General features: G+C 49.2%; 2 protein-coding genes and 4 non-coding genes across 7 annotated transcripts; 5 read left to right on the forward strand and 1 right to left on the reverse strand.

Moving 5' to 3' along the window:
- Positions 1-1,928: 1,928 nt before the first annotated feature.
- On the reverse strand, positions 1,929-10,548 carry LIPG (lipase G, endothelial type). The gene is made up of 10 exons (XM_424455.8): positions 10,474-10,548; positions 10,225-10,394; positions 9,120-9,299; positions 8,536-8,647; positions 7,766-7,990; positions 7,116-7,358; positions 6,609-6,729; positions 5,860-6,078; positions 4,885-4,977; positions 1,929-3,368 (listed from the first exon to the last, which is right to left on the reverse strand). The coding sequence occupies exons 1-10, from the start codon at positions 10,538-10,540 to the stop codon at positions 3,347-3,349; spliced, it is 1,452 nt and encodes a 483-aa protein (XP_424455.7). The 5' UTR covers positions 10,541-10,548; the 3' UTR covers positions 1,929-3,346.
- An 8,871-nt stretch (positions 10,549-19,419) lies between these two features.
- Positions 19,420-22,783, forward strand: RPL17 (ribosomal protein L17). 2 transcript variants are annotated; one of them, NM_001282277.2, is made up of 7 exons: positions 19,420-19,463; positions 19,781-19,833; positions 19,911-19,951; positions 21,046-21,180; positions 21,467-21,565; positions 22,132-22,323; positions 22,689-22,783. In NM_001282277.2, exons 2-7 carry the CDS (start codon positions 19,794-19,796, stop codon positions 22,734-22,736), a joined length of 555 nt encoding a protein of 184 aa, NP_001269206.1. In that variant the 5' UTR covers positions 19,420-19,463; positions 19,781-19,793; the 3' UTR covers positions 22,737-22,783. The 2 variants fall into 2 exon arrangements, with proteins under 2 accessions (NP_001269206.1, XP_015132777.1); XM_015277291.4 differs by having other exon boundaries at positions 19,443-19,576.
- LOC112530785 lies at positions 19,632-19,699 on the forward strand. Its single transcript, XR_003072598.1, has one exon. It is a non-coding gene; the product is annotated as a small nucleolar RNA SNORD58 (small nucleolar RNA).
- On the forward strand, positions 21,317-21,383 carry LOC112530782. Its single transcript, XR_003072595.1, has one exon. It is a non-coding gene; the product is annotated as a small nucleolar RNA SNORD58 (small nucleolar RNA).
- On the forward strand, positions 21,871-21,939 carry LOC112530784. Its single transcript, XR_003072597.1, has one exon. It is a non-coding gene; the product is annotated as a small nucleolar RNA SNORD58 (small nucleolar RNA).
- Positions 22,398-22,465, forward strand: LOC112530783. Its single transcript, XR_003072596.1, has one exon. It is a non-coding gene; the product is annotated as a small nucleolar RNA SNORD58 (small nucleolar RNA).
- Positions 22,784-22,810: the final 27 nt, after the last annotated feature.

Below are 22,810 nucleotides of genomic sequence, written 5' to 3' on the forward strand. Positions count from 1 at the left end.
GGATCTTCTTCTCATTAACATCTACAGATTTCATGGCATGGGAGGAAGACGATTCCAGGGTATTTCAGTGAAGCTGAAGTGGCTTTCCTCGTGGTAGTTTGGTAGGATACATCCGTGTTCAGCCAAAAGCAGCATAGAGGAAGACACGTGGAAATGAGCAAAAACTCAACCAGGTTGGCCTTAAGGTTTGCTCCAACTCTTGTGTCATGTCTTGCTTTGTCTGCAGCGCTTCGCCTCGTTGCAATAATTAGGACAGCTGGAGAAGTGGAACAGCACAGCCTGGAAATCCCTGCTTTATTGGTCTATTTTCTTCATTTTCCCATCTCATTGCAAGCTGTGTCGGAAGAAAGGGATTGTGAATGCTTGAAATTCATGTCTTCTTCGCACAGTTTACCATAAACATCTTAAAGCTTCTTGCAACAGCTGTGAAACAACCCAGGGCAGAGATAGGAAAACAATAACCCAGCAATAAAAGTGATCTCATTTTAGCCTTAAACGTGGGTCAGCTCTGGGTCACGCTGCTTCACCCATCCCTCCAAACCCTCCCGATACTTCGCAGGGATTTACAAAGGTTGCCGCCTTCTTTGTGCTCACTGCTGGGCTGGATAGGATCGCAGGGAAGTCAATGAGCTGTATAATTTATGTTGGAATGCCGACACTGAGCAGGCATTCAATTACAACCTGATAGTGCTGTCGGAGGAGTGGGATCTCGGTTCTTTTGGACGGTTGTTGCCATCTTTGGGTTGAGGCTGCCTTGGGGGGAAGGCTGACCTGGTAGATTGGGGCTGCCCCATTATCTCAGCACGGCGAACCAGCAGGGAATGAGCTGTTTCGATTCCCAAAAGGGCTGGCAGGTCTTTCTCTTCCCCAGCACAGCTGTTGCGTTGCATTTATTCAGCCCCAGTTTTTGTAGCTTGGAAACTGCCTCTGTGAGGCAATCTCTTGCGGTAGGGACTTTGCTGAGCAGTTTGTGATGTGGGGCTGACAGCACCCAAAGGGTGTAGTTACAATGGGGAATGGGGCAGAAGCACTGTGCAGTTTTTGAATGCGCTTTGCTTTCTGTTTACCTTAAAAAGAAGCGATGCTCGGAGAGTACCTGGTGCAATTAGGGTACGGTTTGGGGCAGTGCTGGTGGGGCTGTAAAGCATTCCTGGGGCCAAGTGCATCATTGCTCTGGAGACCTGACCTTTGGGGGAACCCAGCTGCAGGGCTGAATGGAGGAGAGTCCTAAAAGCACTGGGGGAAGGGGATACTACACAAGCACACAGCTTGGCCCACAGCCCCCCGCACCCATCTCAGATTTAAATGGCATACATTGAAACTCTGAACTGGGAGAGATGTGCAGGAATGGATGTCGGTTCTTGCTGGGCTGTGTAGTGTTAGCCCTGAAATGCAGAGCAGGAGGAGTAGATCCATAGAAGCACTCAGGTTGGAAAAGACCTCCAAGATTGCCGGGCCCAACCGATGTCCACTGCCCATGTCCCCATGTGCCACATCCCCATGGTCTTGAACACCTCCAGGGATGGTGACCCCACCACATCCCTAGACAGCCTCTGCCACTGCCTCACCACTCTTCCCAAAAAGAAGTGTCTCCTAATAGCCAGCCTGAACCTCCCCAGTGCAGTTTGAGGCCATCACCTCTCGTCCTAAGCTCCTCATTCTTGCAGTCAATGGCTGCTTTAGTTTTCATAGGAAAAGGTTAACCAAATAATTTCATGTAAATCTCCCAACAGCTTAGGGGTATTTATTTAATTTGCAGAGTCTTGCTGCTGGAGCTGTGCCACCAGCTTCAGTCAGGGCTGGGCAGAGCACCATGAGAGATTTCCTTAAGCTGGGTGGTGTGGCAGATGGTAGAGAGACTGAGGAAACCAGTGTTCACGTACTGCTGCTCTGGAAGGGCCCACAGTAGGTTAATAATGAGACTTCACTGATTCATACAGAGCTCTTTATTTTCATCTCAAGGCTTATAAAAACTGGAACTCAAAACCAAAACTCTTTAAAACTTTACATATGTACAGCACGAGAAATAAATAATGTTTAAAGTCATACAAAAACCAGAATATACAAACAGAGCTTTGAAACCACTCCAAGTACGGCAGGGTAACAAGTCTCGGCTACTTACCAAAGGCTTCAATCATTAAAGCCTTTGCACAAAACCATGAAATAAAAAAGATCCCCAAATGTGCTTTGGTCGGACTGAAGCTCCACACAAACTCAGAACCTCAAAGGATGCACTCCATCTTCAGAACTCAGTGCACCACGTGGCAGCACCACTTTCTGAGGTTGCCTCGCTGCGTGCCAAAAGTTCAGAGTTGTTACACCAAGTATCCTCCCAAAAAGTAGAAAACTAACAAGTTTTACCTCTGATACAACCCACTCTGCTGCAGCACGTGGGACAGCTGTAGAGTGCCAAGCTCAGAGCAAAGCCACGTTCATCTGGCACCAGCAATCCAAGCAAGGTGTGGTGGCAATGAAGATGGGCTGTTGGCTCAGTTTAATGCTTCACATGGAAATAAGATCTTATTATGCACTGGTACTACAGCAGCACTGCAGCAGAGGCAAACATTCTCAGTAGTTACAAGGACAAGTGCAAAGCTCTCCTGGAACAGTACAGTTCGTTACCTTCCTCCCGTGCTGGGCAGCCGCCATTTGTCTCTCACAAAGATTAATTAACATGGACTGGTGAGCAAGGATTGAGGACTGAGGAACAGAGCACTGAGGGACTGAGGAGAACGGAGCAGCTGCCACCTTCTGTGTTGTGCCATAGGGACAGGAAGGATGGAGTGCTGCTTGGCACACAGTGATGCACAGATCTCAGCATCAGCCAGGCACAGAGCAGGTTTAAGGCAAGCAGAGGACAACCTGAATGTAAGTGGCATGGTGCTTATCCCCACTCCTCCCTACAAAATCCCACACAGAGTGTGTGCTGGTCTCACCTTCTCCAGCCCGTAGTGCTCCTACAGGAGGTGCCAACTGGTTCCTGACATCACTGTTCCCAGCAGTTCATATGGTTCTCTTCTCAGCTCCACTGGTGGCAGACCAGGGCATCATTGCTGAGGTATGGAGCTCCAGAGGTCTCCTCTGTAGTCATGGTTAATGGGAGCAGGAAAGTCAGGGCAAGGCTAAATGCATCCCCCAGACTGCCAGGGGAAGGAGTTGTAGTTATTCTGGATCCAGGACCACAGTCCATCAGCTGCTCCTCAGTTTCTTGCATCTGATCCAAAGTATTTTGTCCTGCAAAGCTATTTGCTTTAAGTGCTACCAACTTTTTTTTTGCCAGAGCATCTTCCCACTGTCATGGTCTTCATGCATCCAGCTTGCTCTGTTGTGGGTTCCAGGGAAATCCTCAGAGTGTGTTTGAGACAGATCTGGGGAAAAGCAGAGAGGGAAAAGTACCCCATTAAATGCAGAGGTAAAAGGGAATATCAAAGAACTCCTAAGAATCTCTGGGACCATGGGAAGTATGTCACACAGTACAGGTTGGTATTTTCATACAATCATTAAGGCCGACCTGTCAACCCACCACCACCATGCCCTGTCCAAAAAAGAAAAAAAAAAGGAAAAAACTCAACTACCTCCCCAGCAGCCGTTCAGTGGGAACCTGAAGCAGGCATTACACACAATGAACGGGCTGCAAAGAAATTGCAGTCTTGTCTTTAGGCTCTGCCTGTTCAGATCCACTTGATGATGTTTACAGACTGAAATTTCAAGCAGGGAGCCGTCATCTCCCAGTGAGTTGGCAGGAACGGAGAGCTGAAGAGCAAGCCGTTGCTCAGTTTCTGGGAGGAAAGACCATTTCCTGGAAACCATCGTGCTCTGGAGATCAGAGCTGCTCCTCCACCTCACGCAAAAGCTGTTCTCCACCAACAAAAGCAGGAAGACATCTGCCAGCACTTCTTTTATGGGGTTATTGAGAAGCACATCAAAACGGCCTTGTTGCAGGAGCACTTACTTGATCATGTGGCAGAGCAACAAGGTTTTCAGAGCACAGGGGTTTCATTCACAGAATTGTTTGCTACTGTGTGTAGCAGCCTGCTAGCTTCTGCCAGACCTGGGCCAGCACCAGCAAGCATTTATCAGCAGATTTCAACCAAGGAGGTTGTGCAAAGGGCTCTGCTAGCCCTAACAAGTACAAGGTCTCCAGATGAGAAATAACAAAGTATTAAGTTTACAAAATGAAATTTGAGAGGCTGGGCTTTGTCTCCAGGAAGCTGTCATTTGGTTAAATGGACATGGATTGATTCAAAGCATGGTTCAAGGCAGCCTGAAGCAATCGGGCTGTCACTGCTGCGACCACGATTGCCAGCAGTCATGCTCTGAGGACAGATCCTGGTGTGTGGGATGTCCCCAGGGGTCAAGGCAGGACAGGCATGCCCTGCAATGGGTGAGCTGCCACTGCTGAGCCAGGGGAGATGGAGATGAATCATAGAATAGAGCCATAGAATCTATAGGGTTGGAAGGGACCTCTGAAGGTCGTGTTGTCCAACTCCTCTGCAGCGCACAGGGACACCACAGGTAGATCAGGTTGCCCAGGGTCTGATCCAGCCTGGCCTTGAAAGTCTCCAGGCTTGGGGCATCAACCACATCTCTAGGCAGCCTGTGCCAGTGCCTCAACAGAAGTGGTGAGAGTCAGTGCTGTAACACCACAGTAACCCTCAGCTGTGCCTCTGAGCACTGAGACCAGATTTAACCAAGAGATTTCTCTGCAGCTCAGGCTGAGGTGATCTTTGAGGTTATGTTGTCCACCCCCAGTGTTCCTCTGCTTTATAGGGCAGCAGTCTTTAATAGCAGCATCTAATCAGCCTTCCACTACTGCAAGGATCCTGGACTCATCCTAAGTGCCCACACGCAGCACACAGGATTTCCCCCAGCTGACTCCCCTACCTTCTTTTCCATACATCTGTGCACTTCACAAACCAGAGCTCTTTGCCAGGAGATATGCTGGTCAGCTGGGAGTCCTCCACGCAGAAAGCAAACCTGGGAGGAAGAACTGGGAGTTAATGAAGGGACTTGCTGTCTAAAGTTTAGCAAACAAGAGGTAATATGGATTACAGCTCATTCTAGGACAAGCTGTTTGGTTTGATATCCTCTGTGGAGCATCTTGGTACATCATTACTTTGCCAAATGGCTGAGGCAGTGCTTTCTATCCTACCGTAAAATTGCACTTGTGGATCTTTTTCTCTACCACTGCTCTGTTTCAATGGTTCCAGAAAGCAGGATGCAGAACACCTTGCAGATGGCAAGAGAAGCTTATTTAAAGCTGAGTAATGTGAAAAAAACTGTCAGCTTTTGACAAATCCGGATTATCTTCAGAGCAAGAAGACAGGATTTGGGTGTACTCTGCTACCAATCTGGCATACACCTCCATGTAATTGTACAGTTCCAGAGATCTCAGAAGGAGCAATATAGTGCCTAAATTGGTGCTACCACGTTACCAGCTGCAGTTTTACACAAGCTTATGCCAGATCAGCATGTTATCATGTAATAAAGAGCCCTGCCTACGCTTCGGGTATGTGTTCTTGGCACTGTCAGTACTTTAATCCATCAAGTATCATTTAAACTACCTTAAAGTAGGCTGATTCAGTCCCCAGGGGGAGGCAGGACTGTTCCAGCATCTAAACAAAGATGAAGAACCTCAGATCTGATCTGCAGTGACTGGTTCCGCTTCACGTTTGGTTTGTAGCCTCATGCTGCAAGCAACCTGCTCCTACACCATGAAGATGCAGGAGGTGCTAACACTGAAGATGGGACCATTTAGGCCACCAGCTAAATTCACACCCTTCCCCCTTTCCTTGCTGGATTCTGAATGTTGCTTCCTTTGGCTGGGTCAGCTCAGGCGCTGTCCAACACCACCATTACCTCTGCTGCGTCTCCCCAGATTTCACACGTATCCGTCGGATGTGCAGCTCCTGGGAGGACTTGGCAGGTCGGTACCAGTAGCTCCTTAGCTCCTTCCACAGATCGTACCACGACTGAGATGCTCCGTCCCAGGTGAGCTTTATTTTTAGAAGTTCACCCATGTCCTCTTCAGTATAGACCAGGAAGGTGTTGGTAGCATTAAGGCCAATTTGCTCAAGCCTGGAAGACAAGCAGAGACTCAGTGTTTCCTCATGGAAGCCTGCCACATACTCATTTAAGTAGAGCCTTTGTAGCTTACCAAGTGCTCCACAGTGAGTTGCCACCAGTTAATTACGGATTGTACTCAAGAAAGTGATCTGGGATAGTTGATTCAATCAACTCATCATGGATTTAGCTCAGCCACCTTTCCATGGCTTAAGGGTGAACGTCACACCCAGCCTCCTCCTGGAGAGGCCAAAGGAGGTCAATAGCACCTCCAGAGGTACAAGGGCCTGCAGACTGCCCAGTGGCATTAAGCGAAAACAGAGCATTCATGAGCCATGAAGACCAACATGTAGAGCACTGGACACAAATTACTTTCTAAGCAACTTGATGTAATTAAGTTACTGGATGAAATTCTGAATGGTGATCAAGTAGGTCTGCTAGACTCAGTTGTACGGCTGGTGTTATCAGAGGAAAAAGAATAATGCCACCTTGCCTAGTCCCAGTGACCTTGCTGTCTAGGTGAGCACAGCAGGCAGCTTACTTACACTTCCAAAGAGAGGGGTTCGGAGTCTCTGTTGGTGCCATGGAGAGTGACAGAGAAGGTTGGGTCAGCCTCCCCCGCGTTATTGTAGCTGAAGACATGCATCTTCATCTGATAGTGGTAGACTGGAGAGAAACAAAGAGAGCATATATTAACAGCAAAAAAAAAAAACAAAAACCCACAAACATCAAACCAAATTACATTATGGCTTGGGTTGGAAGGGACCTTGAAGACCATAGGACTGTAGAACTATACAAGGGTTGGGTTGGAAGGAACCTTAAAGCCCATCTAGTCCCAGCTCCTGCTATGGGCTGGCCATTCCTCCCACCAGCCCAGTCTGCCCTTCCTATGGCCTTGGGCACCTCCAGGGATGCAGCACCCACACTTCTTACTGCTGCCCTCCATGGAGGTGATGCTCCTCACCTACCTCTAGATCTTCCCCGCTGCTGAATTTGAGGGGCACCTCAAACCCACCCCTAGAAATCAGATCACATTCTTTCAAGAGGCATACCTTTGAATGGCATGTCAGCTCTTGTTTTTAGGTACATCTTGCTGTTCCTTTTGTGCCGTGTCCTCCTGGCGTTGTAGCCAATGCCGCTGCAGCGGTTCTTGCGGCAGCTCAGGCAGATGCCCTTCTTGAAGCGACTGGAATCAGTACATTGAAACGCGAAGCTTTGTTTATCCTGGTTCACGAGGGAGTCCACAAACAGGTGCACAGACCGCTCGTGCTCACACTTAACAACTTCACCAATTGCTAGAGGAGCAGAGTTGCAAGGGATACATTTGGTTTGAGTATTTGTCACCCCAGTAGGTTTTAAAACAGCGAGCAGCAGTGTTTTGCAGCCCAGCATGGGACAGTTTGGACAAAAATTGGTGTTTTTTTCCCCAAACAGAAGCAAATCAAGAGGTTAGTGCAAAATGTTTGGAGAGGGTGGGTCACTTGATCTCCTCCATAAAGAGAGCCAACACAGGACAGCCTTAGGTTATGACCAGGTGTTAGAGGGACAACATGCTACTTCAGATCTACAAGCAGGTCTAGTTCCTAGCAATTAACTCCAAGAGCACAGATACAGTTCAGAAAGAGAAAATGGTTTTCTCTGCTCTTGCATATCAACCCAAGGAGCATACCCAGATCAGCAGCAATAGAAGCTGCAAACTTACTGCCATAGGCAATGGCTCCCAGGACATCGCTCAGTCCGCAGCCAGGCTGGAAGTCCCCTCCATTGGGATAGATATCAACATGGCCCACAGGCATCTGGATCCCAATGCTGACACCCAGTGTTTCCCTCGTGTAGGTGTGAAGGACGTCCACAAAGGCAGCATCATCAGGCGAAAGGCGCCTGCTGGGGTCTACTCCTTCAAACATAGGGCCAGCAGGGTCCAAGCCTGGGTTGGAGACAGCACAAGAGTCTAGGTAAGGAACTGGGGTGTTTAATACAGAATGGGTTATTTCCTACAAAACTGGAAAGAACCTGCTGCTGCGAGCCCTCCTAACCCAGGTGCTGCACAGTTGTTGCATTAGTGAGACCATGGGGATGACCATGGGGACAACACTTGCTCACTCTCAACCTGAAGTTGTGCACCTGAGCTGTTCCCCAACTTTGGCAGTTTTACCAGTACAGATATTTACTGCTATTTGGACAGTGATTTGGACAGCAGGGGTGTGAGCTGGACTTCTGGTGAACTCGCATGTAATTTCAAATATATTCAAGATCAAGTCCTCAGATTTTTTCTTTGATTCTCCAGCTCTTATCTGCAGTTCAAAGTGAAGATGCTCTCTCATTGGAAGAGCCACAGCTGCCCCACATAGGGAACTTATCATTTCTGACTCCGCAAGCTCAAAGCATTGCAATAGTACAGGGAATGAGGCTCTCTGGGGAAGCTCACTACTGTGGAGTAAGTCATAAGAGACTGCTTTAAGAGCCACTCACCTGTGATTCTGCCTATTGTCCCATGGACATGGTTACCAGCAAAGCCAGCAACATGAGCACCCAGGCTGTACCCAATAAGATGGACATTCTCCAGCTTAAAGAGAGGGATCTCCTGCAAGGGGAAGAAGAAAACACTTAATAATTTGTCCCTGTGTTTCAGAAAATGTGGCTTTGCCTCCATTTGCAGGGCTACAAAGTCCAGTTCTAAGAACAGAGAAGAGGGAGGGGGCAGACAAGCATGTTTGGTGCTTTCTTTCACCAAGATAAGCACCAGCTGAATGGGGTGGGTGATGCTTGTGGCTTGTCCTCACCACAGCACACAGCTTCCACCCACATAGGATGCTCTGTATTGAATTATCTGAAGCAGCCTTGCATGGAGAGCTGGCAGCAGACCTCCATCTGGATTTTGCTTAGAGCTCACTAGCGCAAGCAACCTGCAAAGCAGCATCTCCCATGTAAGCAGTGCATGGTGCAAAAGAGCATGGTCCTTCAGCTGTGAGCCCTCGCTCCACCTGGCCTTGGGGTTACATCAGTGCCTTCCTCACTTGCTGGCAAACACACAACATGACAGCAGAGCATATTACCTGCAACCAGTTGAGCAGCCTCGCTATGCTCTTCCCCACAACCTGCGTGTTGTTCACTGCATCGGTGTAGAGTTGGTGGGCAAGAGAAAGCCAATCCACCACCACCACATTGGCATCCTTCTCCCTCTCCTGCAGGGCTGAGACCAAGCTGCCCAGCCAGGTCTCAAACATGCCACTCATCTGGAAGGAGAGTTGAACATTAGCTTCTGGAGCATCCCAATCACACACTCACACTTTCACAGCAAATGCATGCTCCCGTGCAAACCCCAGAGCACTGAGCTAATGGTGAAACAGGTTTTGGCACTTGGACTGCAATGAACTGCCACGCCTGTAAAGACAGGAAGGAGAGGCACCTGCATCTTATCGCTCTTTCCTCAAGAGCCTCAGCAATTCTGATGGATTGTAAAATTATTCTCTAGCAAACTGCAGTGCCAGGGCAAAGCTGGTAAGGCCCCAGGTGGGACATGAAATGCAGAAGCAGCTTGATGAAGCCTGCCTGCCTTCTGTTCTCGGAAGAAGGAAAGCAAGGGACATATGGCACAACTGTGGATACAGAAGTAAGAATATAGAATCACATAATGGCTTATGTTGGAAGGGTCATAAAAGATCTGAGGGCCATAGAATCATTGTGGTTGGAAAAGACCTCCAAGATCCCCCACCCAGTCCCACCATGCCCACTGACCGTGTCCCCAAGTATCACATCTCCACAGCTCTTGGACCCTTCCAGCCATAGACCTGCTGGGGCTGGAAAGGTCCCCGAAGCTCACAGAACCATGGAACATGTTAGGTTGGAATGACCCACACAGAACACCCTGCTCCAGCCCTGTGCCATGGAGAGCCCACACCTCCATCAAGTGCCACTTTTACAACGGGCATTTGGTCACACTTCAAGGAACAAATGTCAGGTTCCGCTGCCTGTGCTCGCCTTGCAGAGGCACGGAGTGATGCAGAACAGGTGCAATTGTTAAGTTCAGCGACTGCAGTATTCTTAAGTTCGGTGAAGGCTGCACCGGTGCAGTGCTTCTCACAGACTGCAGCGCTCAGCAGCTGCCCCGAACCTCCCGATCACAGCCCCTACACCGCTCCCCTGATACCCCCCGCTCACCGTCCACCCGTGGATGATGAGGAAGGTCCTGGCCGTCGCGTTGAAGCCGCACTCCTCCAGGCTCCTCTCGCTGCCCAGTTCCAGCGCACAGCCCTCATCCTCGGCATCGGCCGAACGCCGGAGCCCGAACTTCACTCGCAGCCGCGGGGTAGGGGGCGCGCCGGGGGCACCTGCAAGCACGAAGCGGCGGCTCAGCGGGTTGGTACAGCGCAACGGAGCCTCCCGCTGCACCCTCAACCCCGTACCCACCTGTGGTCCCCGCGGCGAGGCAGGCGCCCAGCCCGGCGCACAGCAGTACCAGCACTGCCCAGCTCATGGCGCTCCGCAGGCGCACCGCAGTCGCCGCCTTAAGATCCCCCGCGGGGCGGAGCTCATGGCCCGATGGGGCGGGGCCTGAGCCAAGCGCACCGCTCATTGGGCACGCCCTCCTTGGCGTCACGGGCGGAGCCAATGAGAGAGCGGGGAGGAGAGGGGCGGGGCCAGATGATGGGCGGGGCCTACAGGAAGCGGCGTGGGTGAGGCGGCGTGGTGGGTGAGCGGAGCAGCGCAGAGGGTCCATCCCCGGCACTGGGGGGGGGGGCAGCAAAGGGCAGCACCGCTCACCTGCTGGGTGGGGTGCTTTTCCCCTACTTTTCATTACCTACATTTTTATTACCTATATTGTTACCGACGTTTCAATCCGTAGGTATCCATAGGGCTCATTACCGATCCTTACACTCTGCCCAGCTGTTTCTCGGCCACACTCCGACGCACGTGGCTTTGCAGTTCCCTCCTTCTTCCCGTTTCCCCTGTTTCTCCTCGGTGCCGCAGCAGAAAGCGGGGAGTGTGTTGTGCAGCAGGAAAGTGAAGGCGGGGAAGGTTTTCCAAGGAGAAACGGGTAATGGTGCTCTGAGGACAGGGACACTTCAGCCCTCTCCGGTAGGTAGTGATGCAGAGAAGCACCGCCGAGCTGTGGGTGTCACTGCTCATTGCAGGGAGTCCAACCACGTGGCCTTTAAGGGTCTCTTCCAACTCAGGCCATTCCATGATTCTGTAACTTGGCTTCTGTGAGTCTGCTCTGATGGAGGAGCGCTCACTTGCTCAAGCTGGAGGTAAAGTTCGTTGGTTTAGGTGAGATATTCAGCATCAAGGAGTGATTACTGCTCATCTGTAAATTTTTATTTCCACATGAGAGTGTCTTACACAATTCTTCCTGCCCGGTTATCTGATTCTATTCCTTTTCCCCAGTGAAAGGGAGTGGGATTTGCAGAGAGAAGAATTGCTCCAATTATTTTTTCAAGTTATAAAACAGCGTTTTTTTTTTTTTCTTTTTTTTTTTTTTTTTCAATTATAAACCACAGCTCAAGCGGTAGTAGGATGTAATGGGATTGGTGTTAGCTTCCCTCTTGGCTCCTTTCCTCATTCCTTTCTCTGATGCCAGGGGAAGCAGGGCTGCAGAACAACCCAACCTGAGCTGCAGCAAGGACCTATGCCATGGATGGTGACACCTACAGGCCCTGGGGAGGTGACATCCCAGGTTCACCCCTATACCCCACCCAGTCCCTATATCCCATCCTATTCCTACATCTCACTCTGCCCCTATGTCCTTTCCTGCCCCTATATGTGATTCAGTTTCTGCTGTGGGTGTTTCTGCTCTGTGAGTATCACAGTGGGGTGTGAGCAGCCTTGTACTTTTATTTCACAGCCATTCCTTTCTCCTTTCCCCTCCCAAGCCTTTCAAACACCCCATGAATGTGCTTTAGAGGAACTGGCGCTTCCCACCCCTCGGCAGGGATGAGGCTGATCTCCATCAGGTTATGAAATCAGCTCACATGTGGCGTCACCCACTGTTGTTGAGCTCTCTTTGTCGGAGGAGCCCCCACTCCTACCCCTAAGCTGATTTCTTAGGGCCACACCATTCAAGCCCCTCAGCCCTATGTAGTAAAAATGACTGGGGGAAAATCAATGGCAGCCAGTGAGCCACTATACTGCTTGACTATTAATGGTCCTGCTAGCTGCAAATTTACTTTACCACAAAGTCCCCAGCATGTAATCCTTCGATGAATGCCTTTGATTGTGAGGGAATATTTACAGCTGACCCTGCCAGCAGCCTGCAGACCTGCACGGGGCCTCCTGGCCCACAGTAAATCCGCTGGCATCTGTTGCTGGGTTCTTATCGAGCACATGCTCTGTGGCTGCAGTGTTTGGGCTGTAGTCCTGGCGGACACGGTGGGCCTTGAGGAGTAAATCCCCACATTCCTCCTCGATGCTAAGTCTTGCTCATGTTGTCAGCTGGTTGGGAATGGCTTGTACCTGCCTCCAGCCACCCCCGGAGCCATGAGGGTCTTTGATCCCAGCCCTTCCCTATGGCACACCCCATTGATTCTAGCCATTTCTCCACAGCACAATCTCATTTATCCCAGACCCTCCCCTATGGCATGTCCCCATTGATCCCAGTCCTTCCCCATGGCACATCCCCATTGATTTCCCATTGGTTCTAGACACCTCCCCATGGCACATCCCCATTGATCCCAGTCCTTCCCCATGGCACATCCCAATTGATTCTAGCCACTTCCCCATGACGTGTCCTCCCGTGTCCCAACCACTTCCCCATGGCACATCCCCATTTGGGCTGCTGGACAGTTGTACTGCTTGCTGAGCAACGATGGGTTGGAGTTGGATAGGATGACCTTGCTGGTCTTTTCCAACCTTAATGATCCTATCATTTAGGTTTTAGGAATTAGGTGGAATTTCTCTCTTCTCATGCCTTCCCAAGCACTTATTTTCCATCCAAGCCATATGAATGCTAAGCGTGTTTGGGTTTGAGCTGCCTTTGGATCCATGCCCATTGGCAGTGCAGTGGGGCTGTGTGTGGCCAAGGGAGATGTTTGCTCCTTTATGAGGTCCTCTTTTTGGCGGGGGGGTTGGAAGAATAGCTCAGGGCGTCCTGCAGAGCTGAGCACCCAGTGCTGCACCTGCCTTAATGCTCCTGCAGCCAGCAAAAGAGAGGTTCCTGAAGCTTTCCGTGGCCTAGAAGAAAGAAAAGGAGCTAGTTAGTAAAACCAATTGGTTTCTTACTTTTGCAAAGCCCAGTAGAAACAGCCTTCATTCTCAGTATCATTACTGTTAACTCACACCCCACCTTCACTGTTGCACATCCCCGATTTCTTTTAGCTGGAGTGACAACTTGTGCACATTATCCCTCTATTTGTGGTCCTGGCTGATGTTTGAGAGGTTTTTTTGACAGTGTTTTCTGTGACTCCTACTGGAAGGGAATGGCTGGTATTGTAAATTGCAGAAAAGGCTGCATGCACAATCTCTTGTTTTGCAGAAGCAGTGTGACAGTTTTGGGGAAGAGCAGCAAGTAGTACCAAGGCAGGGTACCTACCACTTGCTCTTCATGCTGTGCTCTTTCCCTCTGAACCCTTTGCTGCCTGGATGGTAGCAGCATTTAGCACTGCCTGAGATGGGAAGACCTTGAGCTAGAGATACAAAGTGTCTCCTGCTTTCTTCTCATACCAATAATATTATTCACGTTGTTTTTCATCAGCTTGTACGTTTTGCTATAAGAACCCATCCTCCAGCTCAGTATTACTCATCAATGAAAAGTTAACAGCACCTAGCTCATGCACTTGCAGCATGTGCAATAGAGGATGAATGAGATGTCCGTGTGCAATAGGAACACAGGGATGAATGAGATGTCCCTGCATGCACTGCTCACTGCAGGGCTCTGCTCCCCCCTCCAGCCATTTACTCCTAATTGCCCAACTTCTCCCATTTATTATGTTTGTGGAGCATGTGGATCTTGTTAGGAAGAATGAGTGGCTCTGTAATTAATTAAGAAAAGCTCAGGGCAGTCCGTAGTGCTTTGCCTTCGTGCTCCTGCCTGTGATGTACAGACGGTGCTGATATCCACCCCAGCCCAAGGCCAGCAGACAGAGAAGGTCACGCCATAGGCAAAACAGGGGCTGTGCCTCCAGCCCGGTGGAGTCACGGGGTGGTGGGACTGAGGTGTGCTACCCAGGCTGCCTGCCACTGCCTTGCCCTGTGCTTCCGACCCATCATATGACCTTCCCGAGCAGCAGCATGTGATGAGGCCATGGAGAAATACCCACTCGGAAAGGATGGAGAGGGGGAGGGTGGCTCGGCTGTGGGATTAGGGAGTGTGAACAGATAGGGAAGGCTGTGAATGAGGGGGCTTGAGGCATGGGTGGTGGAAAAGGGGAGGGGGAGACAGGGGGAGGAATTGAGGAGGAAGGGATGAGCTCAGAGGTGACATTTAGGATCAAAGTGGGGATAGCTGAGCATTACAGGAAGGAAGACAATGGTGTTGTCAGAGCAGAAAGTTGGGAAATCTGTGGCAATATGAATGAGAAAGAAGGAATGCAGAAAAACACATCAGCATGACAACTGGGGATGCTGGAGAGGTTGCTAAGGGCATTCTCAGGGTTTGGGGAGAAAGGAATAGAAGTTCAAGGCAGCAGCTCTGAGCATGAACCTGTCTGCTGTCTGAAACTGTTGTGGAGGTAATACCAATGCTCTCCTACGAGGGCTTGGGTGGATCTCACCTTAGGTGAGAATGGAGAAGGCTGCAGGGACGGGTGACAAATATGGGTCCTGGCTGGGAGGGCAGCTCCTGCCATGGTGCTGCCTGAAAAAGCAGGCTCAGCTGTGGTCCATCAGCTGGTCCAGAGGAGCTCTGAACGAAGCAGAGTGAGCAGATAACAGAGGAGAATATGTTGTCTGGGAGAAGCAACCAAAGAGTGGACAGAAGATTCAAGAGTGGGTGGAGTTGGAGGCTGCATAGAATACACAGCTTCAGAAGTGCTGAACAGGACTCAGAGATCACAGAAAGCTGAGGAAGTGGACGTGGCCCAGAGGAGCTCCCCTGCCCAAGCAGAGTAGGTAGAGCTGATCACTCAGGACACGATCCTGTTGTTCTTTGGGTATCTGCAAGGATGGAGACTTCTCAGCCTCTGTGGGCAACCCGTTCCAGTGCTCTACTATCCCCATAGTAAAAAATAATAATAATAATAAAAATTTCTCTCATGTCGAAACAGAATTCTCCCTATTTTAATGTATGCCTTAATTTGGGGCACAGACTGTGGGCAATATTGCTGATTCCAGGGATATTAAATTAAAGCCAGAAACAAGCAGTCACAGCCCCAAACAACATGCGTAAACGCTTTGCTGGCAGGGGATGCACTGAACAAACACCACCTTCAGCAACAAGGTTATTCCGTCACGTCGGAGTTTGCTTTCCTTGTGATTCCCCTCTCTGGGCTTGCAGAAGGGTGGATGAACTCATTGCTCTGGGGCAATACCCCAACAATTGCTGAGCATTACAGTGTCACTGATTGGTGCAGTCTCATTGATTGCTGTGTGTGTCTTGACCACGCTCCTGGCCCGTCACCAGCAGCACAGGGACAGAGCCCACTGCGTCACACCTCAGCAGCAGTGACGGTGGGGACAAGCACTCTGCTTTCATAACACCGTGCTCCTTCCACTGTTTCCTCACCCCTGGACTGCGCACGGTGTATACATGGCAGAAATAAGCAGATGGTGCAGCTGAGCTGTCCTTGTAAAGAGGTGTCTGTTCAAGGAACTTTTGGCCTCCCAAGGAAGCATCTGTTCTCTGAAGTCTCAGGGGACTGACATCCACAGTCATGATGGACACCGTGACTGCTGCAGAACAAAGCCCTGCAAGGTGTTGTCCTGCTGATGGTGGTCAGGCCACACTGTGGAGATACATTTGCCTCCATTTACAGGCCCACAGCTCTTGCTCCTGGGTAAGCAAATGTCCTGGACATTTTTACTCAGTTTGATAGCGATAGGACAAGGGGGAATGGTTTAAAACTCCAAGAGGGGAGATTTAGGTGAGATGGGAGGAGGAAATTCTTTACCCAGGGCTGGCCAGAAGGCAAAAGGTCTGCGCAGACAGTTGGAAAAGACTGGAAAGCTTTCCATGTCTCCAGCTCTGGTATTCAGGCTGCTTTCAATTTTGTCTTCAGGTTTTTCTGCTTAACCACTAGGGCAAGCAACCCATTTGTACGTAATTTTGTGAATGACAGCTAATATCCCCACATAACCCTTGGACTCCAAAAGCTGCAGCTGTAAAAGAAATGCCAAGAAGGCTTCAAGTCTGAGGAATTAACTTCCCTTCATGTGCAAAGAACAGGTCAGAAAACCCTCTTACAGCACAGGGACACGTGGTGGGTTTTAGTGAGCTGGAGTTAAGCTCAACCAATCAGCCCCAATGGAGCTATCTGTCACAGGGCTGTTCGCACAGCCTCTCCTGCACTGTTTGGTAATTTGGTGTGCCCCTATGGCTGGAAGCAATCCGTTTGACCTCTGGCTCCAACTCTGCCAGTCTTGGAGCTCACCTCTTCCTTTGGCCAGGAGGGATGTGGTTGCCATGGGAGGTAAGTGATTGTTGATTAGGATGACATTTGGCTTGGTAGTTCCTGTAGGGCTGATAAGGCTGCTTCTTTATTCACAGCTAAATCCACAGCGGGACTTCTGTGATGTTACACTGCTGTACGCATGCGCTCTCTGCCAGCTGCTCCATGGCAGGTCAGTGGGTGCCCCACAGGAGGTGTGAAGCCAAAGCATCACATTGCTGAAGAACTGCAGCAGGATGGGAGGGAGCATCTGTGCCATGGAAGAGCCTCGTGGTTAGGACATGGCTTTGAATCCTCTCAAGGGGAGGGAACCCAATGTGGGTCCCTCACATCCTGAAAGTGCTCTGTGGCTGCTGTGCTCTGGGTTAAGCTGCTGGGCTCTACTCCTCTCAGCAGTCACCCTTCCTGGTGGAATGCTTCCAAGGCACAAAGCAGAGGAACAGTTGGATCTGTGCACTGAACACTTCCTGAGCAAGGCTGAGACCCCAGGGCTGGGTGGTATAGACAGGAGAGCTAAGAGGGATGGCACCAGAGGAGTCTGAGTTCAAATCCAATGGGGTTTCAATTCCAGCAGGATTAGGAGACAGCTGCCTCCAGTTAAGGAGTTTCAAGGAACATGATTTTGGACTAAAGTTCTTAACTTTTCTCACTTCGATTACATCTGGCAACTTGGAAATACTACCATTCTTATTCCACATAAAAGTGAATCAGCAAGAAAGTGTTGGAACTTATCTCTGAGATTTTATTTTATTTTTTCCATTTGTAGTGCTCCTAAAATTCATGGGACCCCAGAGAGGACACTTTTCCATGTCTGTTTATTTTTCTCCAGTAATGCACCACTGAGAAATGTTGTTATGTGTGTTTTGACAGTGCAGATCCTCCTTCACATTACCACCGTGGTTGTGTGCAGAGGTGCTGAGCAGATTCTGATCCCATGGATGATGCTGGAAGTACCAATTGGTGGAAATCATTCCACACCAAAAGCAAGCATGTTCATGAGAGTATGGGCTACTAAATCTATCTTCCTTCCTTCCTTCCCTCCTTCCCTCCTTCCCTCCTTCCTTCCTTCCTTCCTTCCTTCCTTCCTTCCTTCCTTCCTTCCTTCCTTCCTTCCTTCCTTCCTTCCTTCCTTCCTTCCTTCCTTCCTTCCTTCCTTCCTTCCTTCCTTCCTTCCTTCCTTCCTTCCTTCCTTCCTTCCTTCCTTCCTTCCTTCCTTCCTTCCTTCCTTCCTTCCTTCCTTCCTTCCTTCCTTCCTTCCTTCCTTCCTTCCTTCCTTCCTTCTCTCCTTCCCTCCCTCCCTTCCTTCCCTCCTTCCTTTCCTCCTCTCTCCCTCCCTCCCTTCTTTCCCTCTTTCCTTCCCTTCTTCCTTTCTTCCTTCCTTCCTCCCTCCCTCCTCACACGAACCTTGTGTATTAAAACAAAGGACCAACATCTGCACATGTCTCAGCAGTGCTGTAAGGTTTCCCTGCTTGTAGGCTGGTGCCTGACAAGTGTAGGCTGGTGCCTGACAAGTTGCTTGGAGACATGCAGAAAGCTTCCCCTTGACAGCAAAGGGAAAGGCACCTTTTAAGGCAGGTGAATGGAGAGCTGCAGTTACAATGACAGCTCTACAGTTTCCATCCATGTAAATATTTGTGATAGTTCAAATATTTTCCTCTTCCCATCTGGGTGAAATCCTAGCTTCAAAGCTTTGGGGTTTATTAGCACTAAACAAGAGATCCAGAAATAGCCCAGCAGTCAGTTACATGGGCAGCAGTTCTTGCTCTGCTCTGCTTCCTCTAAATGCAGAGTTGGACCTTTCTCGTGCCAGGAGGAGCATGGACAGACTAATGGCCATGCAGAAGGTGTTTTCCTTTTTCCCACTCAAGTTCTTCATGCTGGTCGTTCTGCTGTGACTGGGTACCACCTTCAGGAGATATTTCAGTTTTATTGAAGAGCTGCTTAACCAAATTTCCCAAGCAGTTTTAGGTTTCAAAAACAGCCTAAAATGACAAACATCCTTTCTATTAACAAATAAATCTGTGACGTACCTATTTTTAACACTGCTGCAGTTTTTAACGCTGCCATCTTTCGTAAGAAATAAAAGTATCTCTCGGATTCTGTGCGCCGTCTTTATCCTCATCCTGGATTGCCACCTAGCTGCAGCGTTTGGACTTGCTGCTTGCTTCACGGTTCTGCAAACAGCGCTGGCCTTGAGCTGAGGTCTCATAGAATCATAGAATCGCTAAGGTTGGAAAAGACCCACAGGATCATCCAGTCCAACCATTAGAAAGATGTCAACAACTATGTCTTTCTTGGCTCCCATAGCCGTCTTTCCTGCACAGAAAGGAATCTGCCGTGGCTACTTCCTAATTCCTTCAGCCACACATCTGGAGCAAATATAGTGATACAAACAACCCACATATCTCTGTAAGGTGGTCAGAGGGCTGGAGCAGCTCTCCTGTGAGGAAAGGTTGAGGGAACTGGGCTTGTTTAGCTCGGAGAAGAGAAGGCTCCGGGGAGACCTCATTGTGACCTTCCAGCACTTGAAGGGAGCGTATAAACAGGAGGGGGAACGGCCGTTTATGAGGGTGGATAGCGATAAGACAAGGGGGAATGGTTTTAAACTGAGACAGGGAAGGCTCAGGTTGGATATTAGGAGGAAGATTTTCACCCAGAGAGTGAGCCGAGCTGTAGGGCTCCAGGAGAGAACATATCCCCACACTCGGACCACCACTCGCAGCCCTGAGGCGGACAGCATCCCGCCCTCTCACTCCCCCTCACTCCTGTCAGTCCAGCCCCCTCCCGAGCTCTCGCGAGAGCTGAGGCACTTCCCGCCCTCTCCCGGTCCCGCCCTTCCTCTTCCGCCATCGCGCCGAGGTGAGCGGCTGTGGCGGGTTGGGGGCTGCTGCAATCCGGCCGCATCGCGCCCCGTCTGGCTGCGGGATGCCGTGGGGAGGCGTGGAGGGGCGTGGGGTCTGTCGGTGCCCTCGGTATTGGCGGGGTTGGCGATGGCTGGGGGACCGTGGGGGCCGCAGAGGGCCGTGGCTGCGGTGATGACTCTCTTAGGACACCTTTGAGTTGAGTTGTGAAAAGAAACGTAAGCTCTGAGCAGCTCCTCGGGGTAGGGCTCGGCCTTGAGGCACACAGTCCGCCTTCTGCCTGCCTGATGATGTTTGTCGCCTCTTTTCCTGCAGCTGAGCCCCAAAGATGGTGCGCTACTCGCTGGATCCAGAGAACCCTACCAAGTGTGAGTGCTGTGCCACGCCTTCCCATAGGGCTGCAGCGGGGCGATCATCTCATGCCTTTTGCCTTTTCTCTTTGCAGCATGCAAGTCCAGGGGCTCCAACCTGCGTGTGCACTTCAAGGTATGTGGTGTGGGCATGACACCAAATGCTCGTTTTTGAAGGAAATGGCTTTTCCTGGGTAATGTGGTGATGTAGGTTATGGCCTGCATGTAACTCCACGTCAGTGTTATGTTACGGAGGTGAGAAGAAGTGTTGTTGACTTTGCTTTGCTCTCTTATTATAATAGGATGTTGAATGCAGAGTACCTGAAGCCCTGATACCTTATCCCTGCTGTTCCTTCTTCTTTTCTCTTTTTTTTGACTCTTTTCTCTTTTCCCCTTTTTAATTCCCTTATATAAGCATTAGGTTTTCTAGGTATGTGTAGCTTATGCTCTTGTGAGAGCTTTCTGTGAGATTCCATATCAGGCAGTTTAACAGGGATCGATCACTCAGGCTCCTGTTTTTTGGAGTAGTGGCCAAAAAGAGAGGTGTGAGAGAGAGAGATACGTACACATTTATACATATTATATGTGTTTACATATATACATACACACACACATATATATATATATATATATACGTATGCATATATATATATACATACATATATATATATATAATATTATGCGTATATATATAATATAACCACTTACTTTTCTGGTTGAGAAGTTGTAGCCATGGGGTGAAAAACAAAGAAGGTATAATGGAGCTAGCTGCATGCTTAGTAGTAGGGCTCAAACTAAGAATTGTAGAAGTAGATAGCAAAGGAAGGGATTGTCAATTATTTTCCTTTGTTTTTGGGTTTTTTAGTTTTGTTTTGAATGTTTATTTTGGACTGTATTTATAGCAGAAAGGAAATTGTCAAAGGAAAGGAAAGGTAGTTGCTCCAGGAAAGAGGGACACCTTGTTCCTCTTGACAAGTGGATTTAAATAATAGAATCTTAGAATGGTTTGAGTTGAAGGGGACCTTAAAGGCCACATGATCAAACAGGGGCACCCACCACCTCCGGGCAGCCTGTGCTGGTGTTTCACTGCCCTTATTGTAAAGAACTTTTTTCTTATATCCAGTCTAACTCTCTTCTGTTTTAGCATGAAACTGTTTCTCCTTGTCCTGTCACAACTCCCACTGTAATTTGGGAAGGAGCATTAAAAGGAACTATCCCTGTGCATTTTAGAACACTCGTGAGACTGCCCAGGCCATCAAGGGCATGCACATCCGCAAGGCCACCAAGTACCTGAAGGATGTGACCCTGAAGAAGCAGTGTGTTCCCTTCCGTCGCTACAACGGAGGAGTTGGTCGATGTGCCCAGGTGAGGATGGACATAGGAAAACGTGGGATGGGTGTTTTGTAGAGTAGAGATAAAAGGTGACATTCAGACTGCATGGAGAGGATCGGTCATTGGTGATAATCTGTGAAAATACGAGTGGGAGAACTGTAGATCGAGATTGCTGTGATGACTTTCTTAGGACACCTTTGGATTCAATGTGAAAAGAAACTTGTATTCTGAGCAATCTTATTAAAAGGGCATGTAGCAGGAAGTTGTTGGTGTGGACGGGTCAGGTACCAGAACCAAACCAGAGCTCTTTTTCTCACAGGCCAAGCAGTGGGGCTGGACACAGGGACGCTGGCCCAAGAAGAGCGCGGAGTTCCTGCTGCACATGCTCAAAAATGCAGAGAGCAATGCTGAGCTCAAGGTAGGCTGAGTAATGTTACTGACTGAAATCTGTTTGACACTGCACTTCTGTGCTCCTGAGCTCAGTGGCTCAAACATCAAAAGTGAGGATCTGCTCTGTAGCTGAAAGCATGGTGTAGACTATTTGGTTTACTGTCTGTCTGAATTGTGCTGTGTTAAATCACAATGTGAGTGATAGTTTTTCTCGGGTAGTTCATGGAGAGTTATCTGATGCATGCTTATTCTAAGTGGTTCATCTCTTAAAATCCACAGAAAACAAGATCTGTAGACTTTGCTGTGTGCTCCTGCTTTATTTGGCATCTTTGATGGCGGTGATGACTATCTTAGGACACCTTTGGAACAACCATGAAATAATAACTTTTTTTTCTGAGCCATCAGTGTGATGTAGCTTCGTTGTGACGTGCAGAAGGGAATTCTGTTTTTCTGATTTCAGTTTGTCCTTGCTGGCTAAAATGATCTGCTCAAACAGTACGATGTGCTGCAGGGGGGCGGTTATTCTTGTTTGTATGCTGCATGGATTATTGCATGGAGGAGTAAGGCACAGTGTTTTAATTTTATCCCCCCCAGGGTCTCGATGTGGATTCTCTGGTGATTGAACACATCCAGGTGAACAAGGCTCCCAAAATGCGCCGGCGCACCTACAGAGCTCACGGGAGGATCAACCCCTACATGAGCTCCCCGTGCCACATTGAGATGATCCTCACCGAGAAGGAGCAAATCGTTCCCAAGCCAGAGGAAGAAGTTGCTCAAAAGAAAAAGGTAAAAAGCATCGTGTACTCGATGTCTTCTCATTTCTTAACGTCTCTAGGAAACAGTGTGTTCAGGCAGAAGGGTTGCTGTGATGACTTATCTTAGGACACCTTTGGAATACTCATGAAAAAAAATGTTATTTCTGAGCAACCTCGATGTTAATTTGAAGACAGGCAGCGATAACTTAAAAACACTTGCAGTGGTGTGCATACTGCTGAGAATTTGTTGCTTTCTCCTCCTGAAGGAGTTGCAGAATTCACAGTGCATGCCTGTAAACACGATCCCAGAGAAGGGGGGCTCCAGGGGGAGGACTGAGTTTTGAAAGCTGATGTGGAAGGGTACACCTTACCATTGTTTCCTTCTTTGTTTTTCAGATATCCCAGAAGAAGCTGAAGAAGCAAAAACTGATGGCTCGCGAGTAAATCAGACGCAGCAGATGTACATAAATAAAGTTAAAAAATTTAAATGATTTGTGTGTGTTTGTGCTGTTTGAGGG

The sequence above is a fragment of the Gallus gallus genome, chromosome Z (assembly GCF_016699485.2).
Source record: "Gallus gallus isolate bGalGal1 chromosome Z, bGalGal1.mat.broiler.GRCg7b, whole genome shotgun sequence".
In the NCBI taxonomy this organism is placed as follows: Eukaryota; Metazoa; Chordata; class Aves; order Galliformes; family Phasianidae; genus Gallus; species Gallus gallus.

What these genes read in the sequence shown, in the direction of transcription:
- LIPG (XM_424455.8), bottom strand. Translation starts at nt 10,540, where the DNA reads ATGAGCTGGGCAGTGCTGGTACTGCTGTGCGCCGGGCTGGGCGCCTGC. An exon ending in GGCTGCTCAACTGGTTGCAG is followed by an intron (nt 8,648 to 9,119) that starts GTAATATGCTCT and finishes TTCCCCTTGCAG; the next exon opens with GAGATCCCTCTCTTTAAGCT. An exon ending in GACAATAGGCAGAATCACAG is followed by an intron (nt 7,991 to 8,535) that starts GTGAGTGGCTCT and finishes TCTCCAACCCAG; the next exon opens with GCTTGGACCCTGCTGGCCCT.
- RPL17 (NM_001282277.2), top strand. Translation starts at nt 19,794, where the DNA reads ATGGTGCGCTACTCGCTGGATCCAGAGAACCCTACCAAGT. An exon ending in TCCAGAGAACCCTACCAAGT is followed by an intron (nt 19,834 to 19,910) that starts GTGAGTGCTGTG and finishes TTCTCTTTGCAG; the next exon opens with CATGCAAGTCCAGGGGCTCC. An exon ending in ACCTGCGTGTGCACTTCAAG is followed by an intron (nt 19,952 to 21,045) that starts GTATGTGGTGTG and finishes TGTGCATTTTAG; the next exon opens with AACACTCGTGAGACTGCCCA.